The 24161-nt window shown below is 44.2% G+C and overlaps 1 protein-coding gene across 2 annotated transcripts in view; it reads right to left on the reverse strand.

Moving 5' to 3' along the window:
• Nucleotides 1-1307: 1307 nt before the first annotated feature.
• The window catches only part of GGT7 (gamma-glutamyltransferase 7), a 41518-nt gene continuing 18664 nt past the window's right edge, over nucleotides 1308-24161 (reverse strand). The window contains exons 5-15 of one of the 2 annotated variants that reach the window (XM_056844336.1): nucleotides 23774-23841; nucleotides 23156-23229; nucleotides 21823-22019; nucleotides 19259-19346; nucleotides 10089-10216; nucleotides 9107-9195; nucleotides 7412-7564; nucleotides 5499-5607; nucleotides 3633-3770; nucleotides 3033-3132; nucleotides 1308-1656 (exon numbers count right to left, since the gene is read on the reverse strand). In XM_056844336.1, the coding sequence (XP_056700314.1) occupies nucleotides 1493-1656; nucleotides 3033-3132; nucleotides 3633-3770; nucleotides 5499-5607; nucleotides 7412-7564; nucleotides 9107-9195; nucleotides 10089-10216; nucleotides 19259-19346; nucleotides 21823-22019; nucleotides 23156-23229; nucleotides 23774-23841 (1308 nt within the window). In that variant the 3' untranslated portion in view covers nucleotides 1308-1492. The remainder of the gene's footprint in view (nucleotides 1657-3032; nucleotides 3133-3632; nucleotides 3771-5498; nucleotides 5608-7411; nucleotides 7565-9106; nucleotides 9196-10088; nucleotides 10217-19258; nucleotides 19347-21822; nucleotides 22020-23155; nucleotides 23230-23773; nucleotides 23842-24161) is intronic. The other variant, XM_056844337.1, reaches the window with a different exon arrangement.

Genomic DNA, 24161 nt, shown 5'->3' on the forward strand with positions numbered 1-24161 from the left:
AGGCAAATTCCATGCTGGCCATAATTAGACGAGGAATTGAGAATAAAACTGCTGATATCATACTGCCATTGAAAAAATCTATGGTGAGACCACACTTGGAATACTGTGTACAGTTCTGGTTACCACACCTAAAAAAGGATATTACAGAGCTTGAGAAGGTGCAGAAAAGAGCAACCAAAATGATTAGGGGACTAGAGCAACTGCCCTATGAGGAGCGGTTAAAACGCTTAGGGTTGTTTAGCTTGGAAAGAAGGCGGCTGAGGGGAGACATGATAGAGGTCTATAAAATTATGCATGGTTTGGAGAGAGTGGACAGGGATATGTTTTTCTCCCTCTCCCATAATATTAGAATGCGGGCTCATCTGCTGAAGCTGGAGGGTGAGAGATTCAAAACAGATAAAAGGAAGTATTTTTTCACACAACACATAGTTAAATTGTGGAACTCCCTGCCCCAGGATGTGGTGATGGCTGCCAACCTGGAAGGCTTTAAGAGGGGAGTGGACATGTTCATGGAGGAAAGGGGTATTCATGGCTACTAGTTAAAATGAATACTGGTCATGATGCATACCTATTCTCTCCAGGATCAGAGGAGCATGCTGAATATATTAGGTGCTGTGGAACACCGGCAGGATGGTGCTGCTGCAGTCGTCTTGTTTGGGGGCTTCCTAGAGGCACCTGGTTGGCCACTGTATAAACAGACTGCTGGACTTGATGGGCCTTGGTCTGATCCAGCAGGGCTTTTCTTATGTTCTTATGTTTTTTTTAAGCTGTACACACGTTTACACCCATGAGTTTATCCTTACCTTACAAAGGGGAAAAAGTCTCAAGCACTAACTGAAATTGTAAGATGGCTGCAGAAATTAGAGGGGAGGAAGATAAGTTTGTGACATCACAGACACCGGCCACTTTGAAGCCACCCTTCACAGATGGATTTTTCCTATTTAAACTCAGATCTGTAGGACTGTTTTTAAAAGACCTTGCCTCAGGACAAACGAAGTCTGTATATTTACAGAGCAGCAAAACTCCAGTGGTTCTGAAGAAGTGAGCTGTAGTCTTTAAGGTGCTACTGGACTCTTGCCCTTTTCTCCAATGGTACAGTGTATGTGGCTTTTTTCTTGAGTGTTCCCAGTGCTTAATTTAGAAATCGCTCTCTGCAGTACATTAAATAGCTGGAATCAATCCTAAACAAAACACTGTAAAAATTAAACCTATTCCCTGTGTTCCTAATATAATAATGCCTGAGATTCTTATAATTCAAGATCAACAAATAAACAAAAAAACCCTAAGGGGTGTATTGTGGTTTTTATCAGCCTTCGTTGCTGCTTTGTTTCAGTTACGGAAATGCAGAGGGGCCTATTTAGCAATGTATAATCCCACAACAAACACTGTTTGTTCCACACCAGAAGGAATGATAAAGGGACTGTTTAGGAACATGCACACTGTACTTTGGGGGGAAAAGCCTCATTTCATGAACAAACCCATCCATGAGTCGCTATAAGATTGTGGCGCCTTCTGCATCCATACTTCTTGGGTCCTTCACACCAATTATGAAGTTGTTGGTTCTTCTGGCTCCATGAACTAAAGAGAGCACCTCAACTCTTTCCACATCTTGACCCTGGGTTCTCAAGTACTTGATATCTTCTTCAGAAAACTCACCTGGCAAGGAATTTTAGATGAGGTTACTTTCTATAAAGCAGCCTTTATGCCCCCTCCTTCTCATATATTAGAACCACTATGCTCTCGCGAAAGGCCAGCAGCTTCCTGTCCTCTTGAGTGGGAGTTGCAGTGGCCAGTGGAGAAAGATTCCATACTCAGTGGAGGGATAGGGGAAGGCACAACCCCATGGTGGTCCCTACCAATCTATGTGTGTAAAGTGCCATCAAGTAGCAACTGACTAAAGGTGACCCCAGCAAGGGGTTTTCGAGGCAAGTGAGAAGCACAGCTGGTTTGCCATTGCCTTCCTCTGCAGCGCCTGCCTTAGTCATCGCCCATCCAAGTACTGACCCTGATTAGCTTCTGAGATCTGACAAGATCAAGCTATACCATGCTGCCCTCCCTCCCACATCAACCTCCTCTCCCAAAAAACATGTCTTAGAAAAGAAACATTCAGTATCCAGTCGGAAAGCAAATGTTTCATAAGTAGAAGAAAGCAGGTTTCCCAATTATTTCTCAACAGAAAGGGGAAAAAAGAGATAAGAGCAAAGAAAAACAAACTTTTAAGGAAGCGAGACTGATCTTAGGGCAAATGAAGTTTTGTGTATAGCTTAGCTAATCTTAGGGCAAATGAAGTTTTGTGTATAGCTTAGCTAACTCCAAAAAACCTCTTTGTTCCTGAGATGGACAATCACAAGACAAGGCAGGCAAGATGAGATCCTAACACACAGCCGGTCCCAATGGCCAGGTAAGTTTAAATCCCAAAGGTGATCCTTCTCCACTCTTTCCTCTCTCACATGCTGCTATGCACTGTCTACAAGATTTGCTCCCAGCTCCAAAAATACTGCGTGCAAAACCACATTTGATCCTGTGGAACAGTTCATCAACCAAGCTCCTGTTGGCGGGTATTTTGAACAGAACCCCACTTTACTAATAAAGAGCGACCCCACCTTCCCAGATTCAGGCAGAAATATAGAAGCACTTTGACAGGCAGCCCTTTGTCATGACTGCTGTTTCCAAATCATGGAGAAGATTAAGAAGTGAAAGTTCCCATTTCTCGCCTCTTGATGCAGCCTGCAGTGCCACCAAAATTACGCCTCCCAGGAACTGGCAGGTCTCCGTTAACAGAGTGAGGATGCTAAGCAGGGTCTGCACTGCACGGGTGAAATCAGCAAGATTTTTCCACTGGTGGAAGTGTTCAGATTGAGTCAAAAAGCTGGCTGGACCCAACCCATGGTTAGGATCCACTCTTATGCACTCTCATGCGGAGAATGATTAGACTAACCTCAGAATTGCTACAAAAATGCATCCCTTCTCTATGTGTAAAGCCATACAAAAGCAGAACAGAAATCCCAAGACTGGTGTGTTCCCATACTTACTGTCAACTTCCAGGACATTAGACTGAAGGTGAGGATGAAGGCGGCCTAAGGAAAGGCTCTCACTCAGGTTCTTGTTATATGTTAAAACGTTTACTAAAACCTGTTTAAAAATAAATACAGATATTAACAGTTTTGATCATCCATTAGTGATGGAGTTTTGTGCAGATGAGGGGAGGATCATGACAGAAGACCATGTCCCATGGCATATCCAACCTCCTTGTCTGCACAGTGGCCTACGTACATACATTCATAACTGAGACAATTGCAGGAGAATCGTGAGACAAAGTAACCATGCATAAAAGGCCGTAGCTTTCCTGTTTTGGAGTTTCCTAGAGGTAGTTGGTTGGCCACTGTGTGAACAGAATGCTGGAGTAGATGGGCCTTTGGTCTGATCCAGCATGGCTCATCTTATGTTCTAGAAGGCATCAGCGTTGAGTCTACAGGGAGTGCCCATTCAGAAATAGCTCCATCCATTACAGAAAGATGTGTGGCTTGGAACTTTTGAACATTTTGTACATTCCCAACTTGCTCACGGCCTTAATAAGGTTGGGGGCCTCTGTGCTGCTTCTTAAGAGACATCCTGCAGTGTTCAGAACTGACCTGTGTAATGCTGCTCAGTGCTTTGTCTCCACCATTGGCTCCCAGACAAAGGTAAGTCCCACACATCCCTTCTGATGGCCGAACAACAGTGGGTAGTAAGAAAGACAAAGGCCTCTTTCCAGGCTGAATAAAATTCCTCTGTAGGAAAAAGAAATTCCCAAAACATTATTAAAGACATCAGTGATTTTTATTAACCCTCCCTTCATATTAACTCCACATTTCCAAGGCAATAAAACATTATTACCAGATTTCCAGGTAACTGGATTGAATATAATTCAAAGCACCCACTTGGACAATATCATGTCAAATTTTATGTAATAATCTTCTCTGCAGGAAAACCAAGGTCACTGATGAATTATATACAGTGCCCTTTACAAACAGAGAATGGTTGTTGACTGAAGGGGATTAATAGTGCCTGGTGGTGGGAGGGAAGGGATTTCTACCAGGAATGGCACAGGGGAAAGGGTTACTCTCTCCTCCAACTGTTGGGGCCCCAATCCAAATCCCCTTCTTCCTACAAGCTGTTTTCTAAGGATCCATTTACAAATCTCACACGTTACAGCTGCAATCGTGAGGGGGCAGCCGAATCTCCTTAGGAGCCGGCATAGGTGCCACTTTATCACAGGATAAAGTGGCACCCACGCTGACACGGGGCAAACACACCAGCGGTCCGGAGCCATGGAGCTCTGCTGGCCCCCACTGGCAGTGCAGGCGCTCTGGGAACGAAATCCCAGAAGAGAATGGCCACACCAGCAAGGGGGGAGGCCTTCCCAGGGCTGGAGCTGCAATTAGGCAGCTTCTACAGCCCTTTCGCCCCGGGAACACCCCCTTATGCGGTGGCAGGGCTGCACCACCTTTTTGGGTGGGGCAACCTCACTGTTTTCAACGAGGCCTTTCCCCTCTTTTTGTTTATTTTTTAAAAAAACCTTTTTTTTCCACCCCGGCGGCCAGGAAGCTGTTTGGTCCTTAGAATCCCTTTAGCCTGTGCAAATCGATTTTATGTGCAAAGAATAGTATCATTTGTTTAAAATAAATGGTTGAGAGCCATTTAAACATTGAAGGTATACTTTTCAAGGCTCTCAAATGCTTTTAGGAGATTATCTGTTTCAAAACAACTGCACGTCAAAACTTAAATGCTTTTCGAAAGCTTACACAGCAAGCAACCCCATCTCCCCATATGTGTTTTGAATGGTACTGTCATATGAAATGTTCATGCATTCATAGCAATGTTTTCTAGGCAAGTGCAGGGGGGGTTGTTCTTGGTGCACACAAATTGTTCGAAAGTTCAGTGCCAGTTAATTCCCAGCCCCAAATAATGTGGCCTATGGCAAAAATTATTTCTGATTAAAACAATTTGAAACCAAAGGTATCATAGCATAGCAAAGGCTCCCAACCCTTATTGTTTTGTACCACAGTTAAGGGCTTAATTCATGACTGGGTCTCCTGACATCTTCAGTGTTCTCGGAAAGCAACCAATGGGTGGCCCAGTTTAGATCAGGGATGTGGCACTGGTATGTTTAACCCTTCCTCTTCATGCCATTTCCCCAGGAAAACTTGGTGCTTCCAAACTGATTTAATCCCTAGTAGAGAAAGAGACAGGGTGTTTGTCCCTCCCACCCCCCATACTGTGGCTTAAAGCATCACAGAGAAATTGATTTCTCTGAGGAAAATTGTGCAGTAGGCAGGGTTAAACATCCACAGACCCCTGTCCCAACATCATGGCTCCAATCTTAATACCATCCTTGCAACTGCTTTTTGAGAAAATTCAAGATGTCAAACTAAGGAGACCTAATCATGGATTAAGCCCTTATATACAGTTACTTCTCCTTCTGTTCCATGAGTCAGATTAATTTCAAAATGGATTACCAAGGAATGGTTCCCTGTGTTATTCACCCAAGAAAAATCCAACATCTGACTGTTTAAAAGGATTCCAGAAGATGTCATAATTCCACTTCCGAATGGCCGGTTCAAGGAACTGAAGAGGAAAACGAAAGAAAAATTGTGAGAAACTAAACCCTCTAAGTGGTTCATCTGTCATATCAAACCTCTTGTTCTGCTCAGTATATTCTCTAATATCCTTTTCTTCGGTTCAGCATTCTCAGAAGACAACTGAATAAGGGCAATCCATCACTGTTGATAGTTAGACCTATCAGCAGCATCCGAGTCCATGATCTTTTGGTGGATTGACTGCAATCAGTATTTGGGATAAAAGGGACTGCCCTCTACTGGTTTCACTTGGTTCTTGCTAGCAGGAAAAAAAGAGTTAGTATAGGAGAGGCAGAGTCTGCTAGTTGGGGCTTGATGTGTGGGCTACTACGTGGGTCCTTTTTATCCTCCAATGCTCTTTAATCTCTTGTAAGACCTTTGGCCAAGATCATCAGGAGCTTTGGAGTGGGTTGTCACCAATATGCTGATGACACCCAGCTTTATATCTCATTATCTAAGTCCCTTAAGGCAGCTGTGAACATCCTGAGCAAATGTCTTGAGGCCAATGTCAACCAGCTGAGGATAAGCAAATAGCAGCTTCATCCAGACATGTTGGGGGTGATGCTGGTTTGGACTTTAACGTGTTTGATTAGTGTTGATTTCCCAGTTTTAGATGGGATCGGGTTTTCCATAGGAGAGTGGGAGTGCCCCTGGATACAGTCTTGTTAATGGATATACAGGTTGGTGCTGTTGCTAGGAGTGCCTGCTTTCAGTTGTATTAAGTTCATAAACTGTCCCTTTATCTAGATCCTAGACTCTTCTGACCTGGTTACCTAACCTCCAGATTGGACTGCTGTAATAAGATCTATATGGGGTCATATCTGAAGATGTCTCAGAAGCTTCAGTTGGCACAAAATGTGGCAGCAAGGCTTCTCTCTGGATCCAATGATCTCTCTGTGGAAGGTGCTCCCATGTGGGGATAGGTAAAATTGGCCCTTCTGATTCTTCCAGCAGCACAGTTTCTTCTCCCAACTGCTGCCTCCCAACCCATGAGCCTATTACTTCACACGGGTTCCACTACCCTAGGAATAAACTTTATCAGGGTCAGAAATGGCTGCTGGGGAGTGGGAGAATGCAGGAATGACCTGCAATCCTTGCCTGGGATCCAACCCACCATTTACTGCTATTTATTTTTAAATTATTTTAAATTGTGCTTTATTACATCATTAATTGAATCGTTATACCATTGGACATGACCTTGAAAACGTTTTTCATTAGGGTATAAATGTATTGCATTACTAATAACAAACTAAGCACGATGCCCACTTTCACATCTTCTTTGACCTTCAGTAAGATCCATTAGAGTTGCCAACCTCCAAGTGGGCCCTGGAGCTCTCCTAGAATTACAACTGATCTCCAGACTACAGAAAACAGTTTCCTAGAGAAAATGGCAGCTTCAGAGGGTGGACTCTATGACACTGCTGAAGTCCCTCCCCTCCCTAGGATCCATCCCCAAATCTCCAGGAATTTCCCAACCCAGAGTTGGAGACCCTAAGATCCATAAATACATGGAAATCATTGTTTCAACATTCCTGATCTTGACCTTGCCAGGAACCACTGAAGCCTAACTCCTGACTGCCTAATGAAGATCTAAGTTATTATTTTGCATAAGGCACTGGGACATAATGGCTACTGATGGTCATGGTTTAGCAATCTGCCCATTAGATCTCAACATGTGGTCCACAAAGTGTCAGTATCATATTACTTCTCAATCTGTCCTCTCTATGATAGACTGTATGGAGACCCACCTCTGGATTTGCACAGAGAGAAAGTAAAAAAAAACACACCCTTACCTTACAATTGCAACAATGTAGTCATCAGGTCCCATGACAAGGACCTGGCTGGCAGAGGGACCACTTTCTTCTGAGAAATGTGGAACATGATGATCAGGGGGAGAAGACTGGGAGTCATTAATCAGTTGACGCAGCAAATTTGCAGTTGATTGACTGCATCAAGAAAAGAGAGAAGAAAGATTGGTGCATTTTAAAAACAGAAATGCCCAAGCCCAGGCACATTGGTTATTATGACTCACAAACCGTGTGATTTAGAGAATGGAAGGCAAGATGATGTTTGGGCTTCACCCTGATAAAAGGAACAAAATGGCCATGGCCAGACTCCTGTGGTGCCCAGTAAGTTTAGCAGCACCGAAAGAATCAAAACATAAAACTGGGAGTGGAAGGGGAAATATATTTGGGACACCAGCAGCAAATCCTTAAAAAGGACCTGAAAAAATAGGTTAGTCTTGTGCTTCTTAAAGATCAGCAGAGGGGAACAGGGATGGATGTTCAGAAGGAGTAATTTAGGGACCCTGAGTAGTCAGCAAAGACTTGATTAACCACTGATTTATGATGCAATTCCAATCCAAGTCTTGGTGGTGTTTGGGCTTGGTGGTGTTTGGGCTATGATTTGAAAGATGGAATATAATGGAAAGGCAAACTAGAATGTGGACAAAAATAGTCTGAAGGAAGAAACTATGTTATATTTTGGTCTTAGTCTGTACAATGCCTAGCATAATATTAACAAAACACCACCACCATAATAATAATCATTCTGTTCTGTCACCTACAATTATTCTCAGCCCACATCCAACATTCTCTTGCCCCTGAGATTATTCCCAAAAGTCAGTCCAAAATCTAATACTCTATTAACAATTTATTAATTGCTTGTTACACATAAACAGACTACAGAAAGGTAGCTAAAGATTCCGGGAGTGACTTGGTAGCACTAATACTGCTCTCTAAGGTAGGCCTAGGAGGGGAGGGGTAGTGACTCAGTGGCAGAGCATCTGATTGGCATACAGAAGGTTCCAGGTTCAGTCCCTGGCATCTCCAGTTAAAAGGCTTAAGGTGGGAGGTGATGTAAAGGACATCTGCATGAGGCCCTGGAGAGCTGCTGCCAGTCAAGACACTACTGACCTTGATACTACTGACTCTTGTGCTGGGAAACTGTGCCAGTTTCTTTGTCTCTAGCAGCTTGAACAATATTGGGTCATGCAGTTTCATTCCATATGTTGTTCAGTCTCAGAGGAACAAGAGCATCTCTATCATAAACTGTATTAAGGAAGGTTAACTGGCAGTTTGCAGCATGGAACCAGCCTATGGAATAATTTTATTTTCCCCTATTGTCACTACCAGGAATTACTCATAACTTTACATGTAATGAAAAGAAGAAATGAGTTCCAAAGGGTATCTCCTACTCATTTTGCTGTATTGCTATCTCATACGCATGCTGGACAAGTAAAGTGTAACTGAAATTCTTACGGGTCCTTCAGGATTCTTCAAATCCATCCTCAAAGCAATGACTGCCTGACCAACTATGAGCAGACCAGACATTTCCAACTCCCACACTATTCCCTGGAGAGTAGACTGGTCCTTGAGAATACAGAAGATGGCCTGGCAATCTTGGAACTAACTGATGTAAAAAGACACCCACATGAAAAATTGTGTCCTTTTTAGTTATTATTAGTAATTATAATTTAGAGTTCTTACCCCATCATTTCTTCTGCAGTATGAGAGACAGATGCATCATAGAAAGGGTCCCCCAAGGTGCTGGCAAGAGCCAGAACTATTTTTAACGTCTACATGAAAAAGAAAGGAAGAAAAAAATGACACTATTAAGGTTCAGCTAAAGTTATGGATTTAATTATATGAAATTACAGTTTATTTAATATCATTAGATCCCAAGATAGTACTGTCGTTTTACTTTAAATGTTCTTTCAATGAGATGGACTTACTTGGTACTAATTATTAATCTCCTCTCAGCAGGTAAAATATGTATTGTGGCTAATTAGAAAAAGAGGGAAGCACCTTAGTCTCAGAATGGCTTGATAGAATGAGGAAACTGGTCATTATGATGAGATTAATATACTGAGTTAGATGTCAGGCTACAACTCAGAATTAGACAAATTTGTTGAAAAGTGGTCAGTCTATTATTTATTGAAATCATTTATATACCAACTTTCTGTCAAGACAGAAGGCAGCTTCCTGTCCCCGTTCGGCCTGGAATGCCAGCGTCGAGAATGGCGTTGTTACAACGGCTTTTTAGCAGGCACAGCATTGCTGTTCTCTATGGGGTGAAAAGCCCCATTCCCCCCCCCCCAAAAAGCCTTTAAAAGGCTTTTTTAAAAACCTTTCGGCGGACGTGAAAAGGCTTTGGAGGCGCCACAGCGGCACCTCTGCCTTGCCATCCCCAGCCACCAAAAGGTGAGGAATGGGCTGCGTGGCATTTATATCACACTTGCAGTCCTTCCCCATGCCAAATCCTGCTCTCCCCAGTCTCCATACCCAAATCTCTGGGGATTTCCCAATCTAAAGTTGGCAACCCTACTTGGACCTCAGTTGCTATCATTTAAAGTTGATTCCCCCACCATAAACCTCACTACATTCTCTGTAAGAATCACTGAGAACAGAAGCCCCTATTACAGTATTACCAAAAACAAGACACACTGATACAAAGATAAGGGCATCTTACCTCTGCCATCCAGTGGAGAATATTTTCTCTGGCTACCTGGCTGGTGATATTGAATCCTTCAAGGATGTTCAGAGCTGTGATCAGTGCAGGGCCTACATGTGGAGGGGACGGACTGAGAACAAGATGACCTGTGAAGGCACAACAACAATAGAAAATTGGCTTACAAGCTAGTTTCCCCCCAACTTTCAGCCACAATCTAAAAAACCATTTAACTAGGTCAGGGAGCCCAAGATTACTTTAGACAGGTTTTCTTTTCTTGAATAGCACCACTCTGCTCTTTTTCTACAGCACGGCACGCTGTTTTTGAAACTCGGTGCCATTTCAACAGCAGATTGTCATTTGACAAAGGAATCCACGGTTCAAAGGGTGAAGAAGTTAAAACTACCACTGGGCAAAGGCAAGCTTTTTTGCAAAACCCAAAGCAGTTTATTGGATCCTGCTTAAAAAAGAAAAAGAAGAAAAACCTCCTGTCTGGAGAGTCTCCAATTTGCCAATTATGGATGTGGTCATAGTGTTATAGTGTCGATGCTGGAGCTGATAACCAGCTTTTACATTATCTATACTCATTAGTGGCTGAAACATTCAGAAATTGGGCAGCCTGGTCAAAACCTGTCTGGCTAGGAATCTCAAGCAGAACAGTAGCGGCTCAGAGGTGGAATATCTGCTTGACATGCAGAAGGTCTCAAGTTCAATTCCCAAAGTCTCCAGTTAAAAGGACCAGGTAGTAGGTAATGTGAAAGACCTCAGACCCTGGAAAGCTACTGCAAGTCAGAGTAGACAATACCTTGGTCACTATGAGGTAGCTTCATGTGTTCATATGGGTTCAAGCCACATGCAGTGACAGAGGGATCTGTTGTGATAAAGGAATACAGGATACCTTGGTTAGCACACAAGAGGTACTGGCCCTCAGATAGTTTACCCTCTTTCCTGGGAATGAAGCCATAAACTCCTCAGATTTCAGGCTGAAAGGAGACGGGCTCCCTTTATGGAGACAAATGGGCAGGATGAAGATCACCATTTGCCACCTGCCAGGAAGAAACAAGACAGATAGCACTTTCGCTGAATTGGGCCATAAATGCCAGGGACAGGCACCACTTATGACTGGATAGAGGAGCTATGGCAGGAACCAAGGAAAACTCAGCCCCCAGTCCAGGATAGTTCAGAGAGGACCCCCTTCAGCTGGAGTAAAGGGTTAAAAACTTAGCACACTCTTGCTCTTGGACAAGGAAAGCAGGCAGTGAATCATCATAGGATGTACAAGTTGCTTCATCTAAGCAGTGCTTCTCATGAGATATTTTGTACTTGAGTACAGATATCACAGTACACACAGATGTATGAATACACATGAAGCTACCTTATACTTTTAGTCTATTAAAATGGTCTATTAAAATCAGTATTGTCCGCTCTGACTGGCAGCAGCTCTCCAGGGTTTTAGGCATGGGTCTTTCACATCACCACCTGATCCATGTAACTGGTGGTGATGGGGATTGAACCTGGGACCTCATGCAGATGCTCTATGAGCCATAGCCCCACCTACAAATATAGAGTACAATCTATACACAACATATACCATATTAGTTATGAAAAGACAAGTGCATACATCTTTTAAATGTGTCTTTTCCATTTAAAATAAGCAGGGACCACTCACTCCACTTTTTAATGGTAGAATTCAACCCATAGTAGTAGCATGCAAATGTGGGGTACGTGGCCTATAGGTCGGCTGGCACACCACCACCTAGCCACACGGCTTTGTTCCTAACGAGCTGGCAGACCACCGTCAGGGCATTGCCATAGCATACCCCAGAGCTCACTCCCGACGGGTTGGCATAGCACCGTACCACACAAGGCCTTGGGCTAGTCAGGCGTACTGCGTCAGTTAGGCTGCCCCTCAGCAGAGGGGTTTAGAACAATAGACAAAGGCTTCTAGTTCCTGCTATCTCTGCCGCTGCCATGGTTACTTACAACAGTTGCAAGTTACAAGCAGATTATTTACTACTTCCTATAAATAAAGCGCAGCTCTGTGACCAGAGGTCTGTTTTCCTTGACACCGAGTCTTTGTCTTCACTCTCTCAATTCCCACATCTGGTGACCTCCGACGTGATTCACTGGATCCCGCCCGCTTACCACGACTGGAAAAGGTTTACGAGTACTCTCAGCTCTTTGGCTCCCTCAGCTCATTGGCTCCCACAGCTTCGGCTCCCATTGGTAAGTATGGGTGAAACATTATCTTCAGAGCAGGTAAAGCATGCTGAAGAACTTTATCAATTGGTGAGACATAGCGGGGACTCAGTGTCGACAGCAGACCTTAAGGATCTCCTTCGGGAGATTGATTGTCAGTGTCCCTGGTATCCCCAGGAAGGCACTTTCAATCCAGGAGACTGGGAACGAATAGGAAGGGAATTGAAGGGTAATCCTCGTGCATCAGTGCAACTTATTCTTGCCTGGCAAAAGATTGATAGAGCTGTTTGCGCTGGGACGCCAGTGGCCAACATGCTCTTGCAATCTGCTATGGAGGTGTTACCGCCCCCCTATCCGGCTCTCCTCCCTGCAGCCTCGTCTTTAACCCCCATACCTTCTTCACCCATCCCTCCTTCTCCCGCTTGTCCACCGCCTCGATCAAAAGTGGCGTTGGCAGTCCAGGCAGCCCGCTGTAATGGGGACCTGGATCTTTTCAAAGAGTGGGAGGGGGAATCTGCATTTATGATGGAAGGGCTTTGTACTGGTTATGGTATGTTGCCTAGAACTTGGAAAGATGTGATGCAAATGATTCTTAGTCCCTCGCAGTATGTGGTCTGGGATGGTGCTGCAGCCCAGCTCGGTGCCACTCCTGACAGGAGGGTGCTTCCTGTGCGTACCTTGTCCCGCTCCCGCACTCGGGGGTGGGCAAGGGGGATTTTTCTTCTGATTCCTTACAGATTCCTTACAGATTGCCCTGGTGGCTGAAAACATCTGGCATCAGAAGCCAATTCGTGAGTATGAGGTTCAAGGTAAAAAGTTAAAAAATCTCCTTGACGCTAGTGCTGATGTTTCTGTAACCACCTTTCATGATTGGGACCCCTCCTGGTCTCTAAAATCCGCTTCTTTAATGTGTGTATGAATGTTAGAGTGTGTACAAAAGAAAAAGAATAAATTAATGCTTCGTATAGTGACAGAAGCCTCCTTAGTATGGAGGCCTGGTTTTTTTCTTTTCTTTTAGCCCTGAAATTGAAAATGTGTAGCCTTTAGTCTGTTTTGCAATTACAAGAAGGGCATAGCTATGTGGTGTATTATGCTCTTATAGACAATAAGATTGTGTGTGTGTGTTTTGACTGGTACTTTTAGGGTGCTTGTTTGTGAGGAAGCCGACCGGTTCCTCTCAAGCACATTGTGGGGAGCAGGCTCTTCCCCCACCCTGCAGGTTTTGATTTCCAACTGCAAATGTATGCCCTCTCACCATGTCTGAGAAAGGCAAGAAAACTATTTCTGTTTCCTCATATTAAGTAAGGTTACGTTCATTGCACAATGAAAGTCTTCCCTTTAGTACTGATAAAGCATTTGTATACCTCAGTCCTGCAAAAGCCAATCTCTCCTCCTTTAGGGAATTTCTCCTGTTTACCTTTGCATTTTGGTTTAAGTATTGGCTATTGTCTTGAAAGTCAAGTGTAAAAGAAAACAAATTACAAGGACTGGGGAATCTGATTTTGCATTGATATGTGCCTGCTAAACTTCCAAGGTATATCTGAACTGGCACACGCCAGAACCAATCACAAATTTGTCCAGACTCTTAAATCCAGCTTTGCAGCTGTTAAAATGGTACAAAAAGCTTGTGAATTAACACCAAAACAGGGTTTGAAAATGCCTACCAAATGTCAAGCAGGGACCCTTCTTTGAAAGCTTGACTCTAACAGTTGAACAGAAAAATAAAGCCCATTCTAAAGGCTCAGCATTCTCCATCCCCTCAGGCCCATTGGCCTCTCCCTTACACCCAGTATAATGGTTAGCACTCTGGACTCTAGATCCGGCAATCCGAGTGCAACTTTCCTCCACTAATAATTGTAAAAAGAAAAGGCTGTTCTCACCCAAAATCATGTCTTGCCATAACAGCCCATCTGCCTTCATTCCGAGAATTAGGGGGAGGAATGCAATCCTCAGGCCCAGTGACACTTTTCCTACAGCTCACACTTTTTGCTATAGAAGTGCATTTACCCTACCCCCACTCCAAAGAGGGAGGGTGCCCGTCTACTCCTTGCCTGACAGAGATAAAATGTACTTTTGAAAATCGACTGGAGGCGAATCACCCTCCCAAACGGCCTTGATTGGTAAAGAAACACATTCCTTTGCACCTCTACACCCCCTCGCAAGCTCCACTTCTAAAGGAATTTTTTTAGGTCTTGCTCTCTGGCTTGCACAGCAAGCCCTGACACTCTGTGTAAGCACAGAGGTGCCATCACTTTGTCTTCTTTGGGGCCCCTTTTTGCAAAAACTTTATAGTTTGCTTAAAATTTAGCAGATTCACAGCAAGGACCTTAATAATCAGGAAACACAGGAGCTCTATTTTTATTTTCATTATACTTTTGCTTAATTTTTTGAACAACCGAATTTTTGAAACTTGCTTTGTGTAAAATACCATAACTTGTAAGCATTGAGAGCCTCATTGCTCTCCCAATCTGGAACCCACCACTGCTTTCAAGGTGCACTCTGCACATGTTCAGTGGTGGTGATAAGCCAAAAGCTTTGTTTCCTATGCTGCTCTCTCTCCCATTGAAAGTCATGCCATGCATCACAAAAACGCCAAAGCCTTGGCGAACCAATTTCACTTGCCCCTTGCAGAAGCCTCTGCCATCATTCGGCAATGTCCTCAGTGTTCTGGACAAGCTTCCTTTCCTTCCACTGGTGTAACCCTCGAGGTTTTGGAGCCAATCAATTGTAGCTAATGGATGTTACTCAGTTTTCTCCATTTGCTCCCTGGAAATATCTCCATGTGGTCATAGATACCTACTCTGGTTACCTGTTTGCCTCACCTTAAAAAGGTGAGAAAGTCAAGCATGTCTGCACCCATTTAATTCGTGCCTTTTCAGTTATGGGTGTTCCCTCTGCTCTGAAAACAGGACAATGGCCCTGCCTATTGTTCCTCCGCCTTTGCTGCCTTTTGTGATCGGTGGCAAGTGTGCCATACCTTTGGCATCCCATATAATTCCACGGGCCAAGCCATCGTGGAACGTGCCAATGGCACTCTCAAAAAAATGCTTAAAACATTGAAAAAACAAGGGGGAGTTGGCCTCTCCCTCTTGGACAAAGAGGGCCTACTAGCTCAGGCTCTCTTTACCCTCAACCATCTTAACCTTCTCTCTTTTAATTCAAAATTTGTTACTAGGACTCAGCGGCACTTCCAGACTGACGTGCCGCTGCCACAGCCCCTGGTGCGCTACCGCCGCCTCCCCGACCCCCGCTGGCACGGGCCGCTGCCTCTCATCACGTGGGGCCGGGGCTACGCTGCAGTCCAAACATCTACCGGACCGTTGTGGGTGCCTGCACGGTGTGTTCGCCCTGATCTCCATGGCGTGGCATCAGGGTCTCCCCAACCCGAGTCCTCAAGCCAACCCGATTCCTCACTTCCGCCTTCAGTTGGCGGACCCTGAGCCTATGGCCGAGAGGCGTCGTGGTCGTCGCAGATCGAGCCCTCCAGTAACTTGGGGGGCCCTCAAAGGCTTGTCTGAGCAAGCCCAACAGGAGTTGGCTACGCAGCACCTGCCTATGACCCCAGAGAACTTCCTGGCTGCTGTTTTTGCTCAGCTGACTGTGAACTCAGTTATGATCGTCTTGTGTTTTTGCCTCCTGAGCTCTGGGGTGCAGGGGGTCAAGCATGAGTCCTCTGCTCCGAACTTATGGGTTCGTCATGCTGCTTACATGTTTGCTTTTCATGGCAAGAACGTTTCTCTGATTTATGAGCCTCCTCTCTCTGCCTCTGCTATGTCCTTTTTGCCTACTCCCTTTAACTCTCCTGAACTGGTTCTGTCTGAACTACAACATTTGAACCACTCCATGCTGTTTGCCTCCACCACTGACCCTCACTGGAACAGTACTCCTTTCCAAAGGTTTCGCTTTCATCGCTACCTACCTGGGTTGTGCTTCTGTTGTTATGCTAGCAATCCTCTGTTTTCCCACTGGACTTATAAGACTGCTGCTGATCAGATGTGGGGAAATAATGCAGCCAATTATACTGCTTGTTCTGACCGCTTTTACCTTTGGGGTACCTTTAACTCTTCTTTCCAACCCAATCTCCATCTCATGAACACTACCACACAACAGTTGTATCACCGTTTACCGATGTTTTCCCCAAATGCTTCCCTGCTCACATCCGGAAGCATTTGTGGCAATTGGCTCATCCGAGATCCCAACCTTTGGTTCTTTTGGGGGTCAGGGTGGGCTACCAACTATCATCCTGGAAAATATCAGTGTGCAGCTCTTGGGTATCTTACCTTGCCAGTCCAAGTCCTGGATGCTTCTGGGACACCTTTAGCCAATCACAAAGTGAGGCGTGCCGCAGCGGCCCCCCTTGGCCCCGGGTGTTCCGATGAGGTTATTGTGGACACCCAACTCAGTGGGGGAAGCGACTGGGGTCGCGCCATAGGGGCTGGTCTTACTGGGATTTTGACTCTGGGGAGCTACCCAGGGATCATTGCCCAGGAGAACCGCCGTTCCATCTTAGGCCTCACTTGTAGGTTAGAAATGACTGTTAATGCTACAAGCCGCTTAATTCAAGATTTACAGCAAGAGATTTCTGAATTGCATCAAATCACCTTACAGCATCGCTTTGCCTTAGATTTTCTCCTGGCTCGACAAGGTGGGTTTTGTAAAATTGTTGGTCAGGCAGGTTGCAAAGTCACATTCCATGACCTCAACAAGACCATTGAGGACGAGCTAGAGAAATTGCGTCATATGCTCACTAACAATGTTAGTACTTCCGGAGCTCCTGGTCTTTTTGATTGGTTGACCAGCTGGCTACCTGACTTTGGGTGGCTGCGAGCAACTTTTTTGGCTTTACATGGAATCATTGCTGGTTTTATTGCATTGGGGTGCTTTGTCCAATGTCTTCCTGGTCTTTACAATATGTGTGCTTTCTCTAAGGAGCATGTTCAACGCCGTGTTATGTACTACGCATATCATCAGCTTAAAACGAAAAAGGGGGAGCTGTGGGATACGTGGCCTATAGGTCGGCTGGCACACCACCACCTAGCCACACGGCTTTGTTCCTAACGAGCTGGCAGACCACCGTCAGGGCATTGCCATAGCATACCCCAGAGCTCACTCCCGACGGGTTGGCATAGCACCGTACCACACAAGGCCTTGGGCTAGTCAGGCGTACTGCGTCAGTTAGGCTGCCCCTCAGCAGAGGGGTTTAGAACAATAGACAAAGGCTTCTAGTTCCTGCTATCTCTGCCGCTGCCATGGTTACTTACAACAGTTGCAAGTTACAAGCAGATTATTTACTACTTCCTATAAATAAAGCGCAGCTCTGTGACCAGAGGTCTGTTTTCCTTGACACCGAGTCTTTGTCTTCACTCTCTCAATTCCCACATGCAAACACTGCCAAATTCTCTATGGATATCTCAGTGATAGAAGTGCACATTCCGCAACATCTATATATCTAATAGCAAAGTATGGGGCTCATCTGCGGATACCTAAATCCATGGATCAGGGCCACACAGACACTAAACAGACTTTTCTGCAAACGTAGGGGAATGCCCAGGTTTGCAGAAAAATCTCAACTGTCTAAATTTTCCCCAAATTAAAACTTTAAAATTTAAAATGTACTTATTTTACTTCTGCGGGGGGAACTGGGACCTGTCGCGGAGCCCGGCAGCGGCTGCAGCGGAGGCCTGGAGCCTGGCCATGGCGGTGGCAGACACCAGGAACCGCTCCAGGCCTAGCCGTGGCAGCAGCAGATGCCAGGAGCCGCTCTGAACCCAGCCATGGCAGTGGAGCATACTGGGAGCTGGTCTGGGCCTGAAAGTGGTGATACATGCTGGAAGCTGCTCTGGACCTGGCTGCGGCGCAGGACGCCAGGAGCTGCTCTGGGCCCAGCTGCAATGGCAGCATGCACCGGGAGCCTCTCCAGGCTTGGAGCAGCTCCCAGACACCACCACAACTGGGCTCCAAGGTGAGTGGTTGAATCTGGAATCACACCAGCTCAGCAATGCGTGTGTGTGTGTGTGGAGATGGGACCCCCCTGCGGGTTTTGCAGCCCCCCTTGTTCCTTCTGTAAAGCCCCTAAAATATTTGAGCTAAGGTCTTAGTTGGTCCATATGAAACTCTACCTATTTCCATCAGTCAAGGATCTTTTTTCCAGTGAAGTTATACCAGCGTAAGAATAATAGCCCTATCATAACCTGCTACTGAATTCTGTTGGATTCATTCTTACTGGATTCCCATCACAAGTAAGCATGCATAGAATTACAAACTAAGGGTGAAGACAATAGTAGTGTAAAGACAGAGCAGCCCAGTAAAACAAGACACTGTGTGAGTGTGAAGCCCCTCAAAAGAAAACTTTTGCCTTGCAAGTTTTATGTTTAAATCAGGTCTGACCCAGTGGTATGTGTGAGAATATGTGGATGAGAAGGAGGGGGAAACTGATAAACAGAAGTTACTTAAAAAAAAACATCCATGTAATTTCACAGGTCTTCTCTTAGATTTAAAAGGAGCTGAAAATTGTTGGAGAGGTGACAGCATATTAGCCGTTTTTGTTAATGCATATGTTTTTTTCAGGTTGCTTGCTTATCGTTTATCCTGCCTCTTGTTTTTGTTCTTTCTCTCTGTTTAAAAGGATTAGTGCTTGTACCTTGAAGGGCCCTTTGTTGTTGAAAGGCCTACAATCAGTTAATGCCTTTTTTGGGTAAATCCTGTTGGAGTAAACGTCACTGAAAGCAACTCTGAAGTGTGGGACTGGATTATTTCCCAACTCTGCTAGCAAAAACAACCAACCACCTCATCAAAAGCAAATATTTCACATTAGAGGAAGATTTGATGTAGCATCACAATGGCTACTTTGCAGGATCCCTGCCCAGATGCTTCTACCTGCTTTCTGTTCTGATAACAAGGCTCTATTTTGCCAAACCCACCCTTTCTGCCTAAAATTGGGAGAACACTGAACAAGCCACACGGTGCTTATGAAACACCAACACATAGTTTACCTTGGTATATTGTATGGACTGGATTTTCCATCAAGACAGTGTAGTTACTGAAGTCTTCTTCTGACAAGATACCACCAAAATTACGAACCTAGACAGAGGATCAGATTTGCAATAGGCTAATGATGTATTATGTGAATCAAAATAACCCTGAAAACCTTTTGGGTAGGATCCAACCAGCTTTTCCACTGGTGAAAAAGCATGAAAGGAGTCCTATTTGACTACCAAAAAGGTTATGCTGGAGATCATGGGACCAGCTTGGACAAAAGCCATATGGGACAGGGCTGTAGTAAAGAGGGAAATTGTGGGAGACCCAACCCGTGAGTGCTCTCACATCTAGTATGGCTAGGGTTGCCAGGTCTCTCTTGGCAACCGGTGGGAGGTTTTTGGGGCGGAGCCTGAAGAAGGTGGGGTTTGGGGAGGGGAGGGACTTCAGTGCCATAGAGTCCAATTGCCAAAGTGGCCATTTTCTCCAGGGGCACCGATCTCAATCAGCTGGAGATCAGTTGTAACAGCAGGAGCTCTCCAGCCATTACCTGGAGGTTGGTGGCAAAAAAAATACACCAATGCTGTAGGATAAGTAGTTCGTAGAAAAAAACAGCAAGGAGCTCAAATGAGTGAATACAATTGTTGCATTAAACTAATAAAAATGACAAAACATTACTGACAGTGTATAAGTGAATGACACCACCTAAGTGCAGCAATGATTACAATACAACATGTAAGGACTTTTACAACAAATACACCAAAAATTATTTTCAAAAATCTTTTGTTAATTTCTTTTTTCATGCGCAAAAATATTCACACTCTTTTTAAATTTGTGAATATTTTTGTGTTGAACGTTATCAATGCCATGCGCATGAAAAAGGAAATTAACAAGATTTTTGTAAATAATTTTCAGTGTATTTGTTGTAAAAGTCCTTACATGTTGTATTGTAATCATTGCTGCACTTAGGTGGCGTCATTCGCTTATACACTGTCAGTAATGTTTTGTCATTTTTATTAGTTTAATGCAATAACTGTATTCACTCATTTGAGCTCCTTGCTGTTTTTTTTCTACAAATTACCTGGAGGTTGGCCACCCTAAGTATGGCCCTTAGTCACTCTCACTTGCAGTGCCCTCCCCCCACCTCCAACCATTTCCTCTCTAGGATTTGGCAGCCTTCCAAAAAAAGCAGCTTTTCATATCTATCCTAGCATTCTGGAAATGTTGATTAAATAAATATATGATATAAGCTGTACATGGGTGTTTGTGGTGTTTGTTTTTTGTTTCAAGACCCAAATTGTTTAAGGCTACCGCTGAGTCATGAAGCTTATGACAGTTCACCAGCCTGAATACCTGAATTTGGAAACTAGGAATCAATTTTCCCCACAAAGGGAGTGTTCATACATCCTAAGTCATCAGTATGTAATTCACAGTGGGTAGCCGTGTTAGTCTGTCTGCAGTTGTAGAAAAGAGCAAGAGTCCAGTAGCACCTTAAAGACTAACAAAAATATTTTCTGGCAGGGTATGAGCTTTCGTGAGCCACAGCTCATACCCTGCCAGAAAATATTTTTGTTAGTCTTTAAGGTGCTACTGGACTCTTGCTCTTTTCTACTACATCAGTATGTAGTTTGGTAGCTTTTTCTGGAACCTTATAATAGTGGTGGACTAAAAAAAAAAATTCTTCCTGAAGTGGTGATTTAATATTGTTAATATATTTCTATTGTTTAATATGGTGTTTCTTTGATTGCTGAGTGTATTATCTTGCTGTTTGATCAGAGGACATTGTTTAATGTTATGAGAGGATTGCATTGATTTACCTTTTATTTACTGTTGTATTTATGGCTTTTAAGTGCTGTTTCCTTTATTTACTTCTGCTTTTAGTATTTTATTAATTTTAATTCATTACTTTTCATAATGTTGCATTCCGAATTCATGCCAAAACTATGCTTGTCTGTGATGGGGTTATTCTTGTGCTCATAGAAGAAGAGTTGGTTTTTATATGCCGACTTTCTCTACCACTTAAGGGAGACTCAAACCGGCTTACAATCACCTTCCCTTCCCCTCCCCACAACAGACACCTTGTGAGGTAGGTGGGGCTGAGAGAGCTCTGACAGAGCTGTAACTTGCCCAAGGTCACCCAGCTGACTTCATGTGTAGGAGTGGGGAAACAAATCCAGTTCACCAGATTAGCCTCCGCCGCTCATGTAGAGAAGTGGGGAATCAAACCCGGTTCTCCAGATCAGAGTCCACCGCTCCAAACCATCGCTCTTAACCACTACACCACGCTGGCTCTCCCCTCTCCTCTGTTCACACACAGAACACAACTAAAATCTTCCTGACCTGGAAAACCTTCAGTAGCCAAACTCTAGTTTGCCATAATATGCAAATGCCAGAACTTTTGTCCCTTTGTAAGCTGCCTTGGGAATTTACAATTGATTATTTAAAATAGAACCAAACCCATGAATCATCCCTTTTCAGGAGATTTTTATAATAAAGCAAAACACACCTATGGGGGCATCAATGGCTATCTGGAATTAAATAATAAACAGTCCACACACTCAAAATAACTGAGATGACTCACCTCAGAAATGATCTCTTCTGTCACATTTCCACTGTAGAAAACTGAGACCCCTCTTGACCCGAGTAAGTTTAAAAGAGCAGCCAAGTCTGGTCTTTTCATGAACGTACCAGGCAACAAAGGCTGTCCATCTGGAAGGAAAGTCTTCCTGAACTTTTCTGAGTAGTTGTGCTGTTGCCTCACTTCTTCGATTGCAATAGCTAAGACAACAGGAAAGAGAGACCAACAGAAAAATAAATGACTATACAAGATTCCCAGTTCAACTTAGGATAGAAATCTAGGAAATCTCTGTGTGTGTATAAAGTGCCATCAAGTCGCAGCCAACGTATAGTGATCCTTGGTGGGGTTTTCAAGGCACGTGATTAAGCAGAGGTGGTTTGCCATTGCCTTCCTCTGCAGAGTCTTCATTGGAGGTCTCCCTTCCAAGTACCAACCCAGCTTAGCTTCTGAGATCTGATGAGATCAGGCTGTACCGTACCATTCCACACCCCCTAGGAAATCTAATATTGACATATAGCCTCTATTTTATTAGCCTTTATCTCTCCCCCATTCCATCTTGATGATCAGCTGTCCTTTGCCATTCACATCAGGCCAGATCATGAGTTTTGTAATATTTCTAAGGGTCACATATTACAGCATCCACAAAATTGCCTGGCTGATATGTGGACTTTTGATCAAATGTGAGCTGGGAGTTCGCCACTTGGAATTTAATTCCCATGTGCATATAAGAGCCAGCATGATGTAGTGGTTAAGAATGGTGGACTATAATCTGGAGAACCAGATTTGATTCCCCACTCCTCCACATGAGTGGCGGAATCTAATCTGGTGAACTGGGTTTGTTTCCCCACTCCTATACATGAAGCCTGCTGGGTGACCTTGGGCTAGCCACAGTTCTCTCCGAACTCTCTCAGCCCCACCTACCTCACAAGGTGTCTGTTGTGGGGAGAGGAAGGGAAGGCAATTTTTGTGGCTGTTCCTTTTCATCCATGAGTACAAATAAGTTTCCCCCAGTGGGCCAAATAGCGACTTCTCAGGGCCTTCAAATCAAGAAGGCTTAAGCTACCTCTCCCAGCGTGCCTCAGTCATGGCACAAATCAGGTCCCTACACACCTATTAATTAAGTTTCAAAAAAGATGGTTTGATGTGAATCAGGGCATACCCAGGAACACTGTAGCTAGCCTCCGAGGCTGAGAGAAAGCATATGGTCTATAAGGCCACCTAGTGACTTTAAGGCTGAGATGAGATTTGCACTGGCAATTCCCCACACCATTTTGTTACACCAGCTGTCACTACATTTTTTTTTTGCCTTGCACCTCATTTCCACAAATGCACTCACCTAAATCATGTGTGACATTGAATCCATCCTCGGCCACATCTGCAGCAAAGCCCAGCAACTGTCTCCAGGGGAGTCTGGCAAACAAGGAAACATGGGCATGACTTGGCAATCCCCAAGCAGAAATCCAACAGTTAAAATAAAGCCGGCTGAAAATGCAACCCAGAAAATAACTGATACAGAAATTTCAAGATAGACTCATGATCTGAATAAGACAGAGACTAGCAAAAGCCAGATTTTGTTTCCCCCAGTGGGCCATAGCTCTCTGAGCCACTTCATACACTGCATGGCTTGGCAGTCAACCTGTTTTTGGCATAGTATATTCAACAGTCTCAGTTCCCTTGACAGTTTGCCCGTATGAACTACACACATGCCAACGCGTTTCTCACATTCACATTTTATTTTTATGTGTGCAGGTAAACCATTTTATAGGAACACCTTAAAATATCATGCGTGAAATGGATCTTACTAGTGCCAACAGTGGAATTAACCTGGATGAAACAGGTTCTTTTGTATAGTGATTACATGCGTTGGTATGACATGTTGTTCCTGGAAGTCGTCTTGCAGTCTTTTCCATTGGAACTGCCCACGGGAATGCAACAGCATGGAAAATGTTCTTACCTTCCGTAAGACTGATGTGCTTCGTGGAGTCCTTTGATCATACCTGGAACCCCAACCAAGAGACCCAGCTGGACAAAAAGGAAAGACACAATGAAAAAGTCAAGAGCTCCATACAGGTGCCAATTTGACTAGTTAAGCGGGATATAAAATGTTTTTTTGTAAATCTCCAGAGGAAAACAAGAGGGATGACGTATGGAGGAGATGCAATTTTAATACAGATGTGCCTTAATGTGGTTGATGGTATCAGAAATGTCACCAACAGTGCAATCCACTTTCCCACAAGTAAGACTACAGTAGGATTCTGAGTAGACCTGTTTAGGATTACACTGTCAGGAACCATCAAAGCTGGGATATGCCTCTGTTCAAAGTGTTTATATTCTTACAAGGA

Source organism: Euleptes europaea, chromosome 2, assembly GCF_029931775.1.
Source record: "Euleptes europaea isolate rEulEur1 chromosome 2, rEulEur1.hap1, whole genome shotgun sequence".
NCBI classification, from domain to species: Eukaryota; Metazoa; Chordata; class Lepidosauria; order Squamata; family Sphaerodactylidae; genus Euleptes; species Euleptes europaea.